The sequence below is a fragment of the Engraulis encrasicolus genome, chromosome 8, assembly GCF_034702125.1.
Source record: "Engraulis encrasicolus isolate BLACKSEA-1 chromosome 8, IST_EnEncr_1.0, whole genome shotgun sequence".
NCBI lineage: Eukaryota > Metazoa > Chordata > Actinopteri > Clupeiformes > Engraulidae > Engraulis > Engraulis encrasicolus.
In genome coordinates, this window is record NC_085864.1 from 46,607,742 (window position 1) to 46,627,401 (window position 19,660).

General features: G+C 44.3%; 1 protein-coding gene across 1 annotated transcript; it reads right to left on the bottom strand.

The window, feature by feature from the left end:
- Positions 1-203: 203 nt before the first annotated feature.
- Positions 204-19,192, bottom strand: slc37a4a (solute carrier family 37 member 4a). The gene is made up of 8 exons (XM_063205851.1): positions 19,003-19,192; positions 15,374-15,606; positions 12,462-12,705; positions 8,378-8,536; positions 7,207-7,292; positions 5,789-5,902; positions 2,672-2,810; positions 204-2,428 (listed from the first exon to the last, which is right to left on the bottom strand). The coding sequence occupies exons 1-8, from the start codon at positions 19,148-19,150 to the stop codon at positions 2,262-2,264; spliced, it is 1,290 nt and encodes a 429-aa protein (XP_063061921.1). The 5' UTR covers positions 19,151-19,192; the 3' UTR covers positions 204-2,261.
- Positions 19,193-19,660: the final 468 nt, after the last annotated feature.

Here is a 19,660-nt window from a genome sequence, read left to right on the forward strand (position 1 = left end):
TTTCATATGAGTGACTTCTGAAGCCAAGTGATTATTTGAAAGTCAGGTTATTAGCTGTTATTCCAAACAGAAGGATAGGCGACAACTCTTTTGGAGGCGAGTGTAGATGGTATGAGTAGTATCATGTGTAAATGGTTTTAAGAGAGTATGCAAATGTTATTACATCAGTGAAACGAGAAAATGTCAATCCATGGCAAATGTAATCATTTTGGTATTGTTTACATTGAGCTTTAATAAGACTTTCATTACAGCAACATTAAATTAATAACAAGAACCAACACATTCACAACAAGACAGTTACAAAAGTTGTCAGGATTGAAACTGAGATGGGAATGTATAGTGTTACCGGTACATGCTTTGTGCAATTCCCAAGAAAAATAACGCATCTGTCAAGTAGTATGCAATGTTATTCAAGTATTATTTACAAAACGGTCATTTCACAATCTTTTTTTCAGTTACAGTATTATTAAAATTAATGTGAATTATACATCAAATTTGCAAAAGCATTACAAATGTGTCAGGATTAAAAACCCTGTGAAAGGGGAATGCGGTTCAGTTTTTAGTACATCATGCCTTCATGTGCAATTGTGCAATACCAATTTACTTTCATTGTGTTTTCAAAAAAACAGAACTATTTAAAATGCTTGTGAACACTAATTCATCTGAAGTGGAATGAAGGGGGTGGAGGTAGAACTATGAGGACGAACGAAGGTCTCTGTGTCAGTCCAACTACAACGCTGGTGCAACAGAGGTGGCTTTTAATACAACATATGCCAAGTGTGTACTGTCTACATCAGTGGTTCCCAACCTTTTTCTTCAGGGACCCATGTTTTTACTATTGTAAGCTTTGGTGACCCAGCGCCCGCATGAGAGGAAGTCACTCGATACGCTCTGTCTCCTCCGAAAACTCATTTTAGTCATCATTTTATTCCTCAATTCGTCTTTGTTCAAAAACAGAAGAAATGTTTAATGTAGCACTTACATTTTGTTGCTTCTATGCATTAGTCATTCATTCAACATGGGCTACATATGGTATTAAAATGAAACCCCTTAAACTCAAGAGGGCTTCGCGACCCCCCGTGAATCTTTGGCGACCCATAGGTTGGGTCCCGACCCATAGGTTGGGAACCACTGCTCTACATCACCGTCCCTAATGGCAGAGAGGGAGGAGATCTGTGGCTAAGGTGCTGTTTATACGTATCTGGATATTTTTAAATGTGGATATTTTTTTTGTTATCCAGTTTAGGTGTAAACGCACCATGTGGATAAAAATTCAAACTTCATTGCAACATTTTAGCCTCCTAAATGGGATATTTTTAAAGCCGGATTTTTGATATGCGGATTTGAAAACTCTGTTTACTTGTAAACGGAAGGCCAAAACCAATGCGTTTTCAAAAAGATCCATATACGTGTAAACAGTTTCTACCAGGGCAAGGCACAGCAGTAGCCTACCAAAAGTGTTTGTTATTGCATCTTAATGACATTCTAATAACAGTAGTGAAGTGAGGTGAAAAGGACATGCCGAAGTATTGCATGAAATTCAGATGCTGGCCTCATAATACGCGCGTTGTGTTGTCAGTCACAGTTGTCAGTGGGGTGAGCTAAGCTAAGGTAACGTGGCTGGCAGTTCCTACAAAATGGTGCTGAGGTGCATCTCGATATCTGTGACAGCTACCACAACAATCTAGGGTAGGGGGAAACAGGCAGGATTTAGGAAAATAGATAAAAGGAGGCGTACCGATGTTCATTGTGCACAATGCATGGATTTTTACTTTCTTTATACATAATAAAATAAGTATTTGCTCCCTCCCTTGAGGAGAATCTGTGTCCTATTTAATATTTCCTATTAAAAGCTTGAGATGATGAGGTCTGAACTAAGATTTAACACGTGTCCAGGCGACAGGATTTCGTGGCTCATATCATGACTCTGAACTCTAAGTCATCCTGCGGCACAATCGTGGAGTTGCATCCCTTCCATTTCGACATAGCACCGTGTCCGTTTACAATCTTAATAATAATAGCAATAATAATAATAATAATGATGATAATAATAATGTAATACTTTCCCGCCCTTAGAATGCTATGAGACACAGACATTCATGTAAAAAAATGAGAAAGAAATGCTAATCCATGAATTCCTTTTGAGACCAGTAACGTATGTAGGAGAGATGCAGATGTGTGTGTGTGAACAGTGACTGGTCTCTGAAGTACAAACAAGGTGGTGGCATTCGCATGTCTGCCATGACGGCCGCTCCCGCTCCCTAGTCCTCCTTCTTGGGGACGCGGCCCATCTTGGTGCGGACGTTGCGCAGGAGGAAGAAACAGACGGTGGTGATGATGCAGGTGATCTCGGCGACCCAGAATGCCGTGTTCCACCCATGATACTTTGCGATGGTGCTGAAGGGCAGGCCGGACAGGAAGCCACCCACTGCCAATACAAGAGGAATAAATGCAATTTTGTTGTGTGCAGCAGTGTGCACTTGTGTGCTGTGGAGTGCTGTGTCACAATTTCACTTCCACAGGAGGTCAGCTCATCACCAAGCAACACCACCACCTGTACATCAACTTTTATTAAGTCTATACAGATCCTTTAGCTGTTTGACCGAAATATGTGTTGTAATTGAAATAACGTATTAAAGCATTTCAGCATTGTGATATCAAAAGGCCTTACCATTGGCCATGAGTGCAACGATGGCATGTGACGTTCCACAGTAGTTTGAAGGAGCACTCTCATTGGCTATCACTCCGAAGAGCGCCACTGGTCCATATGCTGAGAAGCCAAAAATGGCGCCAAGAGAAAGGATCCAAACCTGAAAGGAATCAGAACACAAATGGTGCACTTGTTTACTTCAGTCAGTGTTCATGTTTCCGTGCGTATGCCGTATTAGTTACGCACTAAAACATAGTGCCCTAAGTGCACAAGTGCGTCATTTGAGATCCAGAAATATATGTATGTGAACACACAATACCGCGTTGACCACTCCTTTGTATTGCAATGAATGGCTGAGGTCAGATAGCCGCCATGTTTAGCAGCAGGTATAATGCTGCCATTGATCAGTGTCAATGAGTGCGTCTTACTATGCGACCTTGCCTCCTCCACTTGCGCTTGTCTCCTCGTCCCGCCTCCTGGCCCCTCCTCCGTGGAGAAAACGATAAAGTTTCCCAGCTGTAAGCCTAGCCACAACAACTTTTGAGGAACTGTTTTTCATTCACCATCCCAATTGCAAATTAGAAAAAGACTCTACAATTGAGCTTTTGCAAGATATTGAAATATAATGCTGTTGTCAGTGATGTCATCATGACGAGAAGCAAGTGGAGGAGGCAAGGTCGCATAATAATACGCACTTTATGCGATATGCACAATATCCTGTAGGTGGCGATAAAACAACATCAATGAAAAACATAGGGTACCGTCCTAAGACAGCAGTGCCCAGCAGTGCACATCAAAAGACTGAACATGGCATCTAGAGTTACATTACATTACATAACATTACACTTAGCTGACGCTTTTTAACCAAAGCAACATACAGTTATTATTTTTCAGGGTATTGGTTACAGTGCCTGGATCAATGCCTAGGGTTAGGTGCCTTGCCTCAAAGGCACTTCAGCCATTGATGTAGATGTCGGGAGAGGTTAGGGTGGGATTTGAACCTACAACCCCCAGATTGAAAGAGCAACTCTCTAACCACAAGGCCACGGCTACCCCCCTAATGCAGTTCATATCTATGCTCAGAAAAAAGCCTTATTGGTCCGCTCTTGTGGAATTTCGTCTTTTCTTTTTGCTTAAATCACTAAATTTCAGAATATGTTGCCAAGTCAAGAATAATGTGCCTGCCAAGCATTTTGGTCCAAAGTCCCTAATGGGTCCTTTTATGTGAACAATGAACAAGGGAAAGATTAACAAACTGAGGTAACTAGGGAATGGGGTTTAAAGAACAGAACCCAGTTTATGAAATACACGAATGCAGTTCTGTACGCCAAACCAGATGCTTTCTACGCTAAACTACGTTGCCAGCCAGTGAGGATCAATTTCAGTGGATGAACGAAGTCCGAAGTTTGAATCATAGCACCCTCCCGTACCCTCATATGCAGAGAAAATAACAGAGACAGGTTACCAATATATTGATTTCATTAATGGAAGAGATCAAAGGTTAAATCCTCTACAACAGGCAGACCCTCCTCAATTATGAAGGGTTATAATTCATGACTGTGAATAGATGTGGTCCCTCTCTACCATCTCTGTATAAATCCAAGGGGGTGCGAGCAGATCTCATCCCAAATGATCTTAACCCATTGATGCCTAAAGCACCTACAAAAAACACCTGCTGAAAGCCTAAGCTCTTGATGGGAATGTTGCCCTCAGCCTATAAAAACCTAAATATCTCAGCCTCTAATGCACATACAGTTGAGGACGATATTATTAGCCTCCCTCCTGAAATTAGACATTTCTCTTGATTTCTCAGTGACACTGACCATTATGAACCGTTTCTGTTATTCTGGAAACAAATACACTGATGGAGATATCAAATACACTGATGGAGGTTTTTCCAGAATAGAAGAAATGGTTCAGAAAGGCAGCGGTACGCTTGCTACGAGCAGCAAATTACGCGCGTCACCGCGAGCAACCGACTGCATATGCTTGCTTTAAAAGCAGTGGACCAACACGCAAAATACTGGCGGTGTCATCCAGAGGGCAGACAGAACGCTATTGTGATCCGGGAATTGTGAACACAGACTGTAAATAAAACATAAAGGACTCCAGGGTAAGGATACTGCTACTACTTCTGCATTTGCACGCTCCTTTGTCAAAGTGCAACGGGAAGTATGATTGCAAATCAAGTGTTTATAATTTCGGACAAGCTCGAGATGTTCTTGAAAAGTTGCTGCCATCGTTCTTTCCTCCAGAAGCACTCGCATGGAACTGTGCCGTCTTTCTTATGATCACCCCCAGCGAGCTTGAAAATATCGCACCTAACACACGCGTTTGGTTGCAGTATCTAACGTGCGTAAAATTGACATGAACTACGCTAGTTAACTCGCGTGCGTATCCTACAGCAAGCATGCCGAGGGCCTAATGGTCCTTCTCACTGAGAAATCAAGAGAATTGTCTAATTGTCTAATTTCAGGAGGGGGGCTAATAATATCGTCCTCAACTGCATAAACATGCAATAAGTTGCATTTACAACCCTAAGACCCTCATCTTGCACTAGAATGTGTTCATTCAGCTGTAACACCCACATTTGCATTTTAAAAAGCTAAAATCTCAAGAGCTTGAATGCAGCGTATATGTGTCTCCAGGCACCAAAGGTTAAGCAACATATACGAATCATCAGGCTAAAATGGGTTAAAGCAGTGTTTTTCACCTGGTGGGTCGCGTCCCAAAAGTGGGTCGCGGAGAGGTCATGGGTGGGTCACAGAGCCGTGGTGTAAAAAAAAGCGTAATTCATTCATTCGCTTAAAAAAAAAAAAATCCAACTTTTCCTGCAACAATTTACAACCTTTATTTTTATAGGCGATTGAACTTGTGTCATCTGTCCTCATAGATAAAATCAGAATGTCTATGCGAGATAGATAGTAGCGTGCAACCAGTCATTCGAGTGTCGCTAAAAAAAAAATGGGTCGCGACCGAATGAGAGTGGAAAATGGTGGGTCCCAAGACTGTTCCAGTTGAGAACCACTGGGTTAAAGCATCTCGGGACCGAGGCAAGCTACCATTTCTGCACATTACTGTCCTGGTGTAACTACTGGTGTAATGGCAAACTAGTGAAAAGATGGATGTTGACCTCACCGATGAGCTGTCAGGGGTCACGGTGACCCGGAAGAGATACATGGAGACGCACATGCCGGCCATCATGGACAGCAGGAGGCCATGGCGAGGGTTTCCATTAATGCTCAGGCCTTGCTATTTAGGAAGAAAAGGAAAAAAGAGTCAGACAGAAAACAGGAATAAAACAAATACAGTGTTGTGCCATGGCGAGGGTTTCCATTAATGCTCAGGACTTGCTGTTTAGGAAAAAAGAATTAGAGAGAGTCAGATATATAGTTAGCCTTTATTGTCCCCAAGGGGACAACCCACCTGTATATTACATATATATGCACAATATCAGTCTTGTTTTATTTTGCTTCTCTCTGTACAGTGTCCTTGAGTGTTTTGAAAGGCGCTTTTAAATAAAATGTATTATTATTATTATTGCTGTAAGACAATGGAAGGATGGGGTGGGTAGAAAAGGACCAGGGGTCCGTATCTCGAAAGCGTCTTTGCTAACAACGGTAGCAACGTCCTTCGTAAGAGCGACTCAACTCTCTCTCGACAGCGACGCTCACCACTAAATCCAAGGGAATGGTAAGACTTAAGACGGTCTTAAGACGGTTAGCAACGTCAAGAATGGAGAAACGGACCCCAGGCAGGTAGACAGGTGGCAGTACGAGAGAGAAAACGAGGGGAAAGGTATCATATTTGTGTGATCACTTACTTCTGCATTGCTTCTATTCTATCTGGAATAAAACTAAATACCGTGTTGTGCACAATATCACACTTCAAACTTAATTTGTACATTCCACAGTTTGAAACCTTTGTGTGAATGGCTGCATAGAAATACGCCGGCGACCCGGGTTCGATTTCGGTGCGGGTCATTTGCCGATCACTCCCCATCTCTCTCCCCAGTCATTTCCAGTCTGCCTCTCGCTATCCTGTCCCAAATGAAGGCAAAAAGCCCCCAAAAATATCTATTTATTTAAAAAAAATCTGGGCCCAGCCGTGCCTCTAACGGCAGGGCACTGGACTGCTGCGTGGCTGACCTGGGTCTGATTCCTAGCCCGGGTCATTTTCCGATCCTTAAATAAATGATGGAAGTCCGCAACACTGTTAATGCTCCCAGTGATTTATTTGCACGACGTTTCGGACCTTCGTCCTTTCTCAAGGTTGCACTTGAGAAAGGACGAAGGTCCGAAACGTTGTGCAAATAAATCACTGGGAGCATTAACAGTGTTGCGGACTTCTATCATTTATTTCAGTTACTCTATTTTGTCCAGCACCTGTACCACTGATGTGCGCGCATTCTCCACCTTCCATTTTCCGATCGTTCTCCATCTCTCTCTCCCACCTCCCTTCCTGTCTCTCCTCCACTGTTCTATCTGAAATACAATAACCCAAATCTCCCCTCCCCCCAAAAAAATTTAAAATCTGGAAAAGAGGCAGTTCCTTACTTTGGCCACGGCTCGGTCAGAGAGGTACCCAGCTGCAATGCTGCCAATCAGCCCCCCGATCTCCAACGCACTCATGAAGGAACTGCCTGCAGAACAGATTAGGAGAATAATTATTAGAAAGAAACAAACAAAACAAATACACACACACACACACACACACACACACACACACACACACACACACACACACACACACACACACACACACACACACACACACACACACACACATACACACACACACACACACACACACACACACACACACACAACATACGTGAATATTAGAACGATTAGATATGTAGGTCTATGAATATGATGCACATTGTCTGAACATTCTCCAAACATTCTCCTTAACATCCGCAGACACCTTATAACACAGCAATAACTTTTGGGTGGATTCCTGGAGTATGTAAACGCATTTATGCTGGATCCTGTGTAGTGCAACATTGACTCTAGCGCCTGGAGCTGCATGACACAGCTTTAGGCTCATGAAATTCAAGATTTTTTAAAATAAAAAAATGTTGGCATATTAGAGCTGAAGGAACTCAATCTAAGATGAGGGCAATGTCTTTTAAATACAACTCATCTCATGTTTTATGTGCTTTAGAGACTGGGATATTTAGGTTTTTATAGCTTAATCGTACATTTTCCCTGAAATGGCTTAGGCATTTAGTTACCAGGCGTTTTTGCAAATATCTTAGGCATCAATGAGTTCAAACGAGGTCATAGGCATGTTGATAGTAACAAGCTTATAATAAGGCTCTGTGTGAAATTAAATACTGTAAAACTGTAGCCATTGACATCTGTAATAGTATTAGTTATACACGGGCCAAAGTACAACAAGTCTCTTGTATGCCACCTGAGAACAAGCAGTCATGCTTTGCCTGTTGCTCAGCTACATTTTTCGAATATATTGCAAAAGTAACAATTGTTGCAAGTCAGAGGCCTGCTCAGTCCCTTTAGAAAAATGGAAAAAGTTGTGCTCTGGCGGGTGCTCTTTGGTTCAAGGTTATTGTTTGTCCAAAGTTTGTTTCTTTTCAGCGGCTTCCCGCCCAACTGGGCTGCTTAGGGTGGCAGTCTGTGGGTAAAACAGTTAAAAAGGGCATTTGGGCATTCCTGCAAATTTAGTTTTAGAATTTAGTTAATCAGGCATAGGCGAGTACATTACCCATGAGCACCGTCTGTCCCTTGTCCTGGATGAGGAAGAGTTGTCCCCAGTCGGTGCAGGCGGTCTTGACCCCGAACACCACCAGGTAGCCCAGAGACAGCACCCACAGGTAGGGCGTCAGCAGGAACTCCTTCAGGGTGCTGTCATCGCTGGAGGCATCTGAGGAGCACAGGACAAGAGAAGAGATGACAAGACAGAGAGAAGTCAAGTCGGTTTTATTGTACATGCGCTGGTCATACAAAGAATTGAAATTACAGTACGTTTCTTACTTTCCCATGCAGACATAGAGTCTAGCCTCTAGGTGTGGACATAGACAATTAGACCTAGACAGTATACATACATTAGACCTAGAGTACCTACAATACCCATACAGACATATAAAGTGCAGAGACAGAGAGGGGACTGTCAAAACGTGTGTGTGTGTGTGTCTGTGTGTCTGTGTGTGTGTGTCTGTGTGTGTGTGTGTGTGTGTGTGTCTGTGTCTGTGTCTGTGTCTGTGTCTGTGTCTGTGTCTGTGTGCGCATGCGTGTGTGTGCAAATATGGAGACTGGAGACGGAGGCGTTTTGTTTATCCTTAAAGGCTTAATGCTACAATAATACAGGCACAGTGCTGGCATAAGTATGTAGTCTTTAAAATCGGCTAACCTATCATAATCATTTGGCCTCTTCCACAATGTTTGGAGCTTGTGCTCTTTGCATGTCTTTTGGATCCAAATAAAATAAATCAAGTGTGTGTGTGTGTGTGTGTGTGTGTGTGTGTGTGTGTGTGTGTGTGTGTGTGTGTGTGTGTGTGTGTGTGTGTGTGTGTGTGTGTGTGTGTGTGTGTGTGTGTGTCACAGAGCCAGTGGAACAATGTAATATGTGTTGAAAGAGTTTACTACCATAGTACTACACTACTATGACATTACACAGAGCTGTTAGTAGTAGGCCTAATAATGACCATTGCCATTCTGTTAACAGCAAATATATAACAGGGACCAGGGCCGCTGACTTTGGCTGGGCCCAGGATAAAGCCATCTGAAAGGGCCCCCCCACTCAATACATACTATGTAATGAGGACCCATTCCTGGGCCCCTCGTCTCCCTGGGCCCGGGACAACTGACCCCTTTGTCCCGACTGGGTCCATGTTTGAAGAGAGTAGACTTTGGAATTAAGAAAACATCTCACTCTACTTCTACAGAGGAAGCATGTACACACGGCCTGTCATACGGTACAACCCCTTGTTCACGTTCATTCTGCGTGAGAGACTTTCTGGGTCAGAGTCCAAGAGGTCGGACCAGGACTGACCTTGGACTTCAAAGCACAGAGGGGCGTGTAAGACCACACACCCCTCATGCGTGCGCAGACACACACACACGTAAGCGGACACACACACACACGTAAGCACACACACACGTAAGCACACACACACGTAAGCACACACACACGTAAGCACACACACACGTAAGCACACACACACACACACACACACACACACACACACACACACACACACACACACACACACACACACACACACACACACACACACACACACACACACACACACACACACACACACACACACACGTAAGCACACACACACACACACACACACACACACACCCTCATAGGGTCCAATAGTCCGCACAAGACAAAAACATTCACCAACCAACCAACCAAGTCACACAACACACACGGGGCGGATGTCAAGGGGAAAGCCAGTGCATGCCATCAGAAACGTGTAATCATAAGGCAATGACAAATCGTATATTTTTGCATTTAAAATGCTGTCTCTTGAGATCTACTCTAGATTATCTCTACTGGAAGTCTTGTCTTTTTAAATACTTACTCTTGTTTACCTTTTGAATCACTATCTAGTAGTTTCACCAATATCAATAGTGTTGATCAGATCGGTGTGCCACATCTGACAATGGACAGATACTAGGTACTGAATAAGGCGTCTCCTGCAGGTACAGAGTGCCGAGACAAAGGTTATAGTCCTGTGCACTCATTTCTGACAGACAGTGTGTAGTAGGGCATTGTGTCAGAAACAAGGTTATCTTCCACACACCGCACTCTTACGTCTTGTTGGTGCGTCTCTGAAGTAATCAAGTAGTAAGGCACTCAGTTTTTTCTTCTTTCAATGCAGGGACTGCTATGACAGACGTTTCGGCTGCACAGAGCCTTCTTCAGTGTCACATTGTGTCAGAAACGCCAACGTAGCACCGTAGTGCTCAAGGTGTTACCAAGACATTATTACACAAAGCCCTACAAAGGAATTGTAAAACCACACACCTGGTCTCTACCCACATGTAATGAAATAAATATACAGCAAAAAAAGTACAGCATACACTTCACACTAATATACAATTCATTGCGTTACACTGTACAGTGGCAGTGTTGCCCGATTTGGCGGTTACCCACCCAATTGGGCTGCTTGGGATAGCCGTCTGCGGGTAAAAACGGGAAAAATCAGCCATTTGCCGTTTTTTCTGCAGTTGTATGTCCCTAGAAATCAATGCAATTTGTTGAAATTGGGCAGAATTTAGCGCCTCTTGGCGGTTTTTGAGCAACTATCGGGCGGGATTTGATTAGACACATCTGGCAACACAGTACAGCGGTACAGCTCAAGCCATTGCAGATGACTCCAGAGGGGTATGCTAAGAAAATGACTCTGGGCTCTTCTATTAGATGATTTATGTCTTGACTTAACTCCAGGACCAGCTTCTTAGTAGTATAGGCCCCAGGAGTGTGTTACAATATGCGACCTTGCCTCCTCCACTTGTGCTTGTCTCCTCGTACCAGAAAGTAATATGTCATGATGACATCACAGACAACAGCATTATATTTCAATATCTTGCAAAAGCTCAATTGTAGAGCCCTTTTCTCATTTGCAATTAGGATGGTGAATGAAAAACAGTCCCTCAAAAGTGTTGTGGCTAGGCTGACAGCTGTGAAACAGTTTTGCCACCATCTTGCCTCAGTAACACATGACACATTTGTCACTGACCTTAAGCGAAGAATGGTGAGGTTGGTTTTTACAGTGTGTCAACAGCTGACTATGAAACGTTCAGGTCACGAGTCGAGTCTTTTTTTAGGAGCTAGGAATTTTAGGGAACTAGTAATATGGGGAACCAGGAACTTGGCAAACAGAAGGTCTTAGCAGACCAAGTGCGATTTTTTTTTAAAGTATTTTTTTGGGGCTTTTCAGCCTTTATTGGATTTTTGTGATAGGATAGTGGAGGAGAGACAGGAAGCGAGCTGGGAGAGAGAGATGGGGAAGGTCTGGCAAAGGACCCGAACCGGGAATCGAACCCGGGTCGGCCGAGTGGTAAACGTGTGCCCTACCATATCAGCCACGGTAGGGCCCAAGTGCGATTTTTTGCATTGATTTTATGTCACAAGTTCGCAAAATCGTGTTGCGCTGGAGTGCATACTTTTTGGTGAATAATTCGCCCCTCTTTTTATTCGCAAAATCGCACCGCATTTTCGCATCGCGTCCGGTATGCGAAGGCCTCTTTAGTATAAAGGGAACTAGTATTTCAGCTAGAGCACTAGACACAGAACATGGAACAAGGAATTTGAGGAACTAAGAATAGTAACGATAACCATGGGTTCTAGCCGTTTTGTACACAGGGGAGTGCGCATGCAGCCAGGGATTCCAAAATGCTAGGCGGCTAAGTGTTTATCATTGGAAGTTCCATTAGAGCCCTGCACAATGTGTGCGTGTGTGTTTGTGTGTGTGTGTGTGTGTGTGTGCGTATCTTGAGTTCAACGTTGGGAAGGCGGAACACCATTAGGAACTAGGACTGGGAATATAGTGTGTGTGTGTGTGTGTGTGTGTGTGTGTGTGTGTGTGTGTGTGTGTGTGTGTGTGTGTGTGCGTGCGTGTGTGTGTGTGTGTGCGTGCGTGCATGCATGCATGCGATGTGTGTGATTATTCCACCGACCTCCTTTGCTTTGCCCTTCTTGGCGCCGGGTTCGATGTTGGCCAGTCCGACCAGTGAAGTGTGTGTGTGTGTGTGTTTGAGTGCACGCGTGTGTGTGTGCATGCGTGCACGTGCGCGCGATGTGTGTGCATGCGTTTGATTATTCCACCGACCTCCTTTGCCCTTTTTGGCGCCGGGTTCGATGTTGGCCAGGCCGACGTCGCTGGGCTGGTTCTTGATGAGCAGCAGGCAGAAGGCGGAGGTGGCCACGCAGGCCGAGCCGGAGAGGAAGAGGGTGGTGCGCCAGCTGTAGCTCTCCGCCATCAGCGTGGCCACGATGGGGCCCAGGCTGCCCGCCAGGTTCATGCTGCACGACAGGATGGCCCACCACGTGCCGAACTGGGACGGCTCGAACCACTGAGGAGAGAAGAGAGAGGAAACATCACACTATTGGTCATCAACATCATCTGATGTCATCAATACACCATTGGCCAGGTTCATGCTGCACGACAGGATGGCCCACCACGTGCCGAACTGCGACGGCTCGAACCACTGAGGAGAGAGAAAGGAAGAGGAAAAAGAAACATCAACATCATCCAATGAACATATTAATACAGTACATGACAGGGTGGCCCACCACGTCCTGAACTGGGACAGCTCGAACCACTGAGGAGAGAAGAGAGAGGAAGAGGAAAACCAAACATCATCTGATGTCATCAAAACCCATCAAATTCAATTTACAATGCACTCATCATCACACCATTGGCCAGGTTCATGCTGCAGGACAGGATGGCCCACCACGTGCCGAACTGCGACGGCTCGAACCACTGAGGAGAGAAGAGAGAGGAAAAAAAGCGTCAACATCATCCGATGAACATATTAACACACTAATATATTAATACAGTACAGGACAGGATGGCCCACCACGTGCCGAACTGGGAAGGCTCGAACCACTGAGAAGAGAAGAGAGGAAAAGGAAAACCAAACATCAAATTATATCATTAAATGGCTCAATAGTAGGGCACTGCGCTGTCACGCGGGGGACCCTGGTTCGATTCTGTCCCGAGGTCATTTGCCGATCCTCGTCCCCATCTCTCTCCCATTCCCTTCCTGTCATCATCTCACACCGACCAATCAAATAAAGGCATAACACCCCTCCTCTAAAAAAGGTGACAAGATGACCATCCACCAAGATGGCCCAACCATTTGCTGAACGGGGAGGGCTCTAACCAGTAAGAAGAGAGGGAATGAGAGAACAATCAGAGGTTTGTAAACATCTGGTAAATTCGTCAAGCCAATCATCAAACCATGTCCCGGATCAGTGAGAAGAAGTCAATGAGGTTTTCATCAAATCACAATTAAACGAATGAGACTACTCTCAGAACACCGTCCGACAGGTAGGGATGCACCGATGCACATTTTTTCACTTCCGATCCGATCCCAATATCTAAATTTGGATATCTGTCGATACCGATACTACTCCGATCCAATACCAAAACCACATATATGCATGGATTTCAGCTTGAGGTAGGCCCGAGATGACTATTTGGTCAGAAAAGGACAGGAAACCAATTAATTAGTAAAAAGTTACAAGTAAAAACGTATCAATCCCATCCTGAAAATTAATATGCAAGTGTTATGACTTCAAATTAACATTACACCTGGCTCAATGTCAGTACTGGGAAAATTCCGATACTTTGGGAAAATTCCGATCCGATCTCTGAATTATGTTGATATCTGAACCCGATACCGATACACCGATACCGATATCCCATCCCTACCTACAGGTTCATACTACGAGACAGGATGGCCCACCAAGTGCCAAACTGGGATGGCTCGAACCACGGGAGAAAAATAAAAGGAGATTGAATTGGCTTTAAAACATCTGGTAAGGTCCTGCTGTGGCCAACCAGTAGGGCACTCGCCTGCCATGCGGCTGACCGGGGTTCGATTCCCTGGCTGAGTCCTTTGCCGACCCCTCCCTGTCTCTCTCTCAATTCGCTTCCTGTCCACCTCTCACACTGTCCTTTCAAATTGAGTCGAAAAAGACCAAAGGAATATTTAAAACATCTGGTAAAACGTCAAACATCACCCCACTATGAAGAAGAGCAGTGAGCATGGTTTAAATATTATTCATACAGATTACAGCTGAAAATTACCCTCAAGGATAACTATGGCAAAGAAATGTTTTTAGAGATTCACTTGAACACTTGAAGAAAAATGAGCACCATTTATCGTTACATTACATGTATTTATTTAATTAAATAAATAATAACCATAAGTGGTGATCATTTGATTGTTCTACAACAGTTGAATCTCTTAAGACAAATAGATAGTTTAGCCCTCCTCTGGGCTGACATGCGGTTGCTTTCTCTTTCGCTATGCCATGTGCACCTTACGTAGTAGCTGACAGGGGATAACTTCCACATACTGATCAGTTCAATGTGGAGGATTACTGGCTTTTATTGCAATGGGATTCAACCGCTGCAGTGAAACCCAAAGCCCTTCTGAGGTCTTCTCACAGCTAGCCGCAGTGTGACGCAGTGTAGCACTATCCCCCTTGTGCTACAGTGTAGCGCTATCCCCATGTCTTTAAAACAGAAATACCAGAAGGTCCGGAGGGGCTCCATGCCTACATTCTAGCACGTAATTTACACTCTCTCTCTCTCTCTCGCTCCAACAGTAACTCGTGCGCGGCACCACGAAGCTTGTAGTTGATTTTCACCAGAATGGGCTCTCTCTCACACACTCACATACAGTGACTCAAATATTGCCCACTGTGCTCGAGTGTCTGACAAAGTCCTAAACACCACACACATACAACACACAAATACACTGCATAATAGAACCATCGAAGGCCGTCCCATCCAAAGCCGTTGAACTACATGCCGGAGAACACACATACATTACACAAAATCTCTCTCTCTCTCTCTCTCTCTCTCTCTCTCTCTCTCTCTCTCTCTCTCCTCTCTCTCTCTCTCCTCTCTCTCTCTCTCTCTCTCGCTCTCTCTCTCTCTCTCTCTCTCGCTCTCTCTCGCTCTCTCTCTCTCTCTCTCTCTCGCTCTCTCTCTCTCTCACCTCGTACCTTGCGCAGGATCTTCCCGCATGGAGGCCACCCGAGGCCCTGTCCGAGGCCGTTGAGGAACCAGAGTCCGGAGAAGACGGACACGCTGGAGGAGCCGGAGAAGATGATGTTGATGGCGCCCACGGAACACAGGCCGATGGAGAAGAGGAAGCGGGCGCTCAGCTGGTCCGACAGCACGCCGCTGATGAACTTGCTGATGGCATACGCCAGCGACTGGCTACTCGTGATCATGCCTGGCCGGGGGGAAAAACAGACAACAGCAATGGTCATTTTAGGGAAACAACAAAACAACAACAGCCAAAGCGATATGGAGATATTAGTAGTGATTATGATGGCGTACGCCAGGGACTGGCTACTCGTGATCATGCCTGGCCGGGGGAAAACAAACAAACAGACAACAGCAACCACATGGAGGTATTAGTAGTGATGAATTATACCCTGTAGTGTACACCAAAGGACTGGCTACAGGAGGAAAACAACAAAACAACAACAGCCAAAACAATATGGAGACATTAGTAGTGATTATTATGGCGTACGCAGAATTAAGTGTGCAGATTGCTTTTGGATAAAAACTGTCTTTTTAGCCTGTTCGTTTTTGTACCCAGAGCCCTGTAACGCCTGCCTGATGGCAGCAGGTCAAACAGTTTATGTCCAGGATGGTAGATGATACATCATTTAAAGGGACACTGTGCAGGAAATGGTCAAAAAAGGTACTGCAACTATGCTGCTCATTGACACTGGGCTGCCTATTGCCAAATTTGATCTTTACATGAAAGTTTACTAAGTAATAAACAAATATTTTCTAGTATGGTCCAAGTACAGTCTTTTTTGCAGCTAAAAATGTCTCTTTTTGGAAATTCAAAATGGCGGACCATGGAGAAGATCCCCCTTTTCATGTATGAAAAGTGCAATTTTTCCTGTCATAATGAATACTTAGAATTTGATGCTGGTGGTAAGTATTCATGAAAAAGGTAACATTAGTGAATGGGCAGCATGAATGCTGCAAATAAACAAGTACAAATCTCACACAGTGTCCCTTTAATAATGTGACCAGGGAAAACCAGGAAAAACAAAAAGACAAGAGTCAAAGGATATTTTACGGCAAGTAAGTACTAAGGAGGATGTCCTGAATAAAAGGTGAAGGTTGCATCATGGTGGTGATATTTGCTGATGGCGTATACCAGAAACGGACTACTGCTGATCATGCCAGTGGAATGAGCAAACAATCGGCATTAGATTGCATGCCTTTTGATGCACACTGAAATGTGTACACACCCTCAGAGCAGTAGAGGGTGCCCTTATTTCTCTATGGAAAGACAGTGACATTCAAGATTCAAGATTCAAGGAGTTTATTGTCATTGTCAATGAAGTCAACGAAATTGTGGGTGGAGCAACAACACTGCATAGTTTGAAGTAGGCCTATAGAAGTAACCCAAAAGTAGTCAAATAAAGTCTGAATTCATGAAGTATGTCATGAAATAGGTATAATAAATTAAAGTACATAATAGTAATAATATGAATATAATAAATTAATCAAGTACATCAAGCACTGAAATGTGATCCCCTCCCCACAATTCAAGGTTAATAACCCAGTGCTGTTGATATTTTTAAGGTGCACAACACACACACACACACACACACACACACACACACACACACACACACACACACACACACACACACACACACACACACACACACACACACACACACACACACACACACACACACACACACACACACACACACACACACACACACACACACACACACACACACACACACACACACACACACACACACACACACACACGTATGAATACACAAATCAATAGGATGTTACAGTGAGGGCCATCCCTTAAAAGGAAAAATCACAGAACACCAGTCCAGAGACCTATGTGAGAGCACTAGAATTAAGCAGTCTAATGGCTTCAGGGTACAGGCGTGATCTTAAAGGAGTGTTTTGGGAGACTAGGATCAAAATGAGTGGGCAATAAGCGAGGTCCAGTGATGACCAATAAGACCGCATAGGCCTATTCCCAAATTGACACTATTTCTCAATGTCATGTGTTCTAGCCTTGCTAGCTCGTGAAACGCCCAGTGATTGGCTACTCTTTGATGAACTCGGCACAGAGTATCCAATCACTAGGCGTTTCACCTCCTAGCAAGGCTAGAACACTTGACATTGAGAAACAGTGTGAGTCCCAAGTCAAGTTCCAAGTTGATGAACAGACAGACACAGTTGGACAGACAGCAGCACCTGACTGGTATAATTGCACAGTGATTATGTCTGTGTTAACAGACTGGTGGATGATGATGAGGCCTGGGGGTATTCTTAGAAAACAGAGAATGTGTGCACATCAGTGGCACAGGTGCTGGACAAAACAAAACAACTTAAAGTAAATAATGAATGCCTGCAACACTGGTAAAGTGATACTATCCCATTTTTGGAAATAAGCTTGTTTTACACCTCCCCTTGAGTTAAATAATAGGGTTTTACCGTTGTCCTATACTTTCAACCGTTTTTTGGGTACGGCAGTGCAAATTTTACCTACAAGCTAGCAGTTAACATTGAGTCCAATGAGACCAGTTAGCCGCCAGCTGGTCTCATAGGTCTCAATGTTAACTGCTAGCATGGAGGTAAAATATGCACTGCCATACTCAGAGAACGGTTGAAAGTACAGGAGAAAGGTAAAGCTCAACTATTTAACTCAAGGGCAGGTTTAATATGAGTTTATTTCCAAAAATGGGACATTATCACTTTAATGCTCCCAGTTACTTAATGTCATCCGAGCCGGGTATTCTTCCCGGAAGACAGGTTTAACATGGCACAGCAGAAGTGCATGGAAGGAAGCAATAAGGGAGTTTACCCACGTCTCAAGTAAACAAGAGTTTATACACCTCTCAAACAAAAAGGGTTATCCAGATCTCGACAGAGGTTATGCACTTATCAACTCAGTTTATTCACCTCGTGATAGACCTCACCAAGCACGATCTGTACCGTTCCCAAAACACACTATGTTATCGACACCGTGTGTACTAACAAGAGGCCCACTAAAATCCACTGGGACTGTTCAAATATGTACTGCACGTTTTGTCTAAAACATCTTGTGCCACACCATCGGGGTCCACACACCAGTTTGTTGCCCTGGGGCCTTGAATGTCATTGGTCCAACACAACCAGTGAGAACAAACATTGCACTGGTGGGAATATTGATTATTGACTGATTAAGCAGGTGCTTGATTTTGTTCAACCAGATTTACAACACAATCAAAACTAATGCAATGAATGATAAAGTACGTAAGTACACAACACAAAAGCTAACACATGGAACAGATTTAAACACAAAAGTACAATATGCATGACATAAAACCCAGTGAGATGTACAATGCAATGAATAAAAACTAACAACACAACACTACTAGTACACAAAGTACCAGTGTATCATATGCAACACAGTAAAATCATGCATAGGGGATTTGTAGCAAAGGGGAGTAGAGTTGTCCAGCCGGGACTCAAATCCGGACCTTCTCGGGTAGTAAACAGTTTCCTAACCTAGAAGATCCGGGTTCGAGTCCCGGCTAGGCAACTCTACTCCCCTTCGCTACATGATTCAACGAGTACTTACCTAGATCATCTTTGTCCAGAGTGATCTCCTGCATCAGAGAGGGCATCACGAACGAGAAGGTCTTGCGGTTGAAGTAGTACAAGGTGTACCCCACAAACATGGCCATGAAAATGCTAGTCCGGTAGTATCCATAATCATTTGCCCCCATGGTTCCAACTCTTCGGGGAAACAAATCCCAACTAAAATGTTGAAAATATAATATATCTAGAATATAAATCAAGCTGCTTCAGAGGACCAACTAGCCAGCTCCAGCTCCAGGCCTAGACTGAGTGTGGACAGGTACGAAATGCAGTGCAGTGCAGAGCAGTGCAGTGAGACTGAGCGAGGTGAACTGAACTTTGTGTCCGGTGCCTCGGCTGAGAGAGAGAGAGGGAGGGAGGCAAGCGAGGCGAGAGGCTTATGTGTGGGGAAACCTGCTGCAATCAGTGCCGGGGTTAATGGTCAACCCAGAGCAGGTCCCTTTAGGCAGGCAGGCAGGCAGGCGGGCGGGCGCTATTAGACAGGGGGGGCAGAGCTGAGAGCTGAGCAGTGGGCACTGCACAGCTTCACAACAGCTGGTCTTACAAGGCTGATGGCCTGGGGATAGATGGTCTCTGACAGGCCTGACAATCTTCTTTCCCCGAGACAATAGTTATATAGTACACCAAGTGCTAATCAG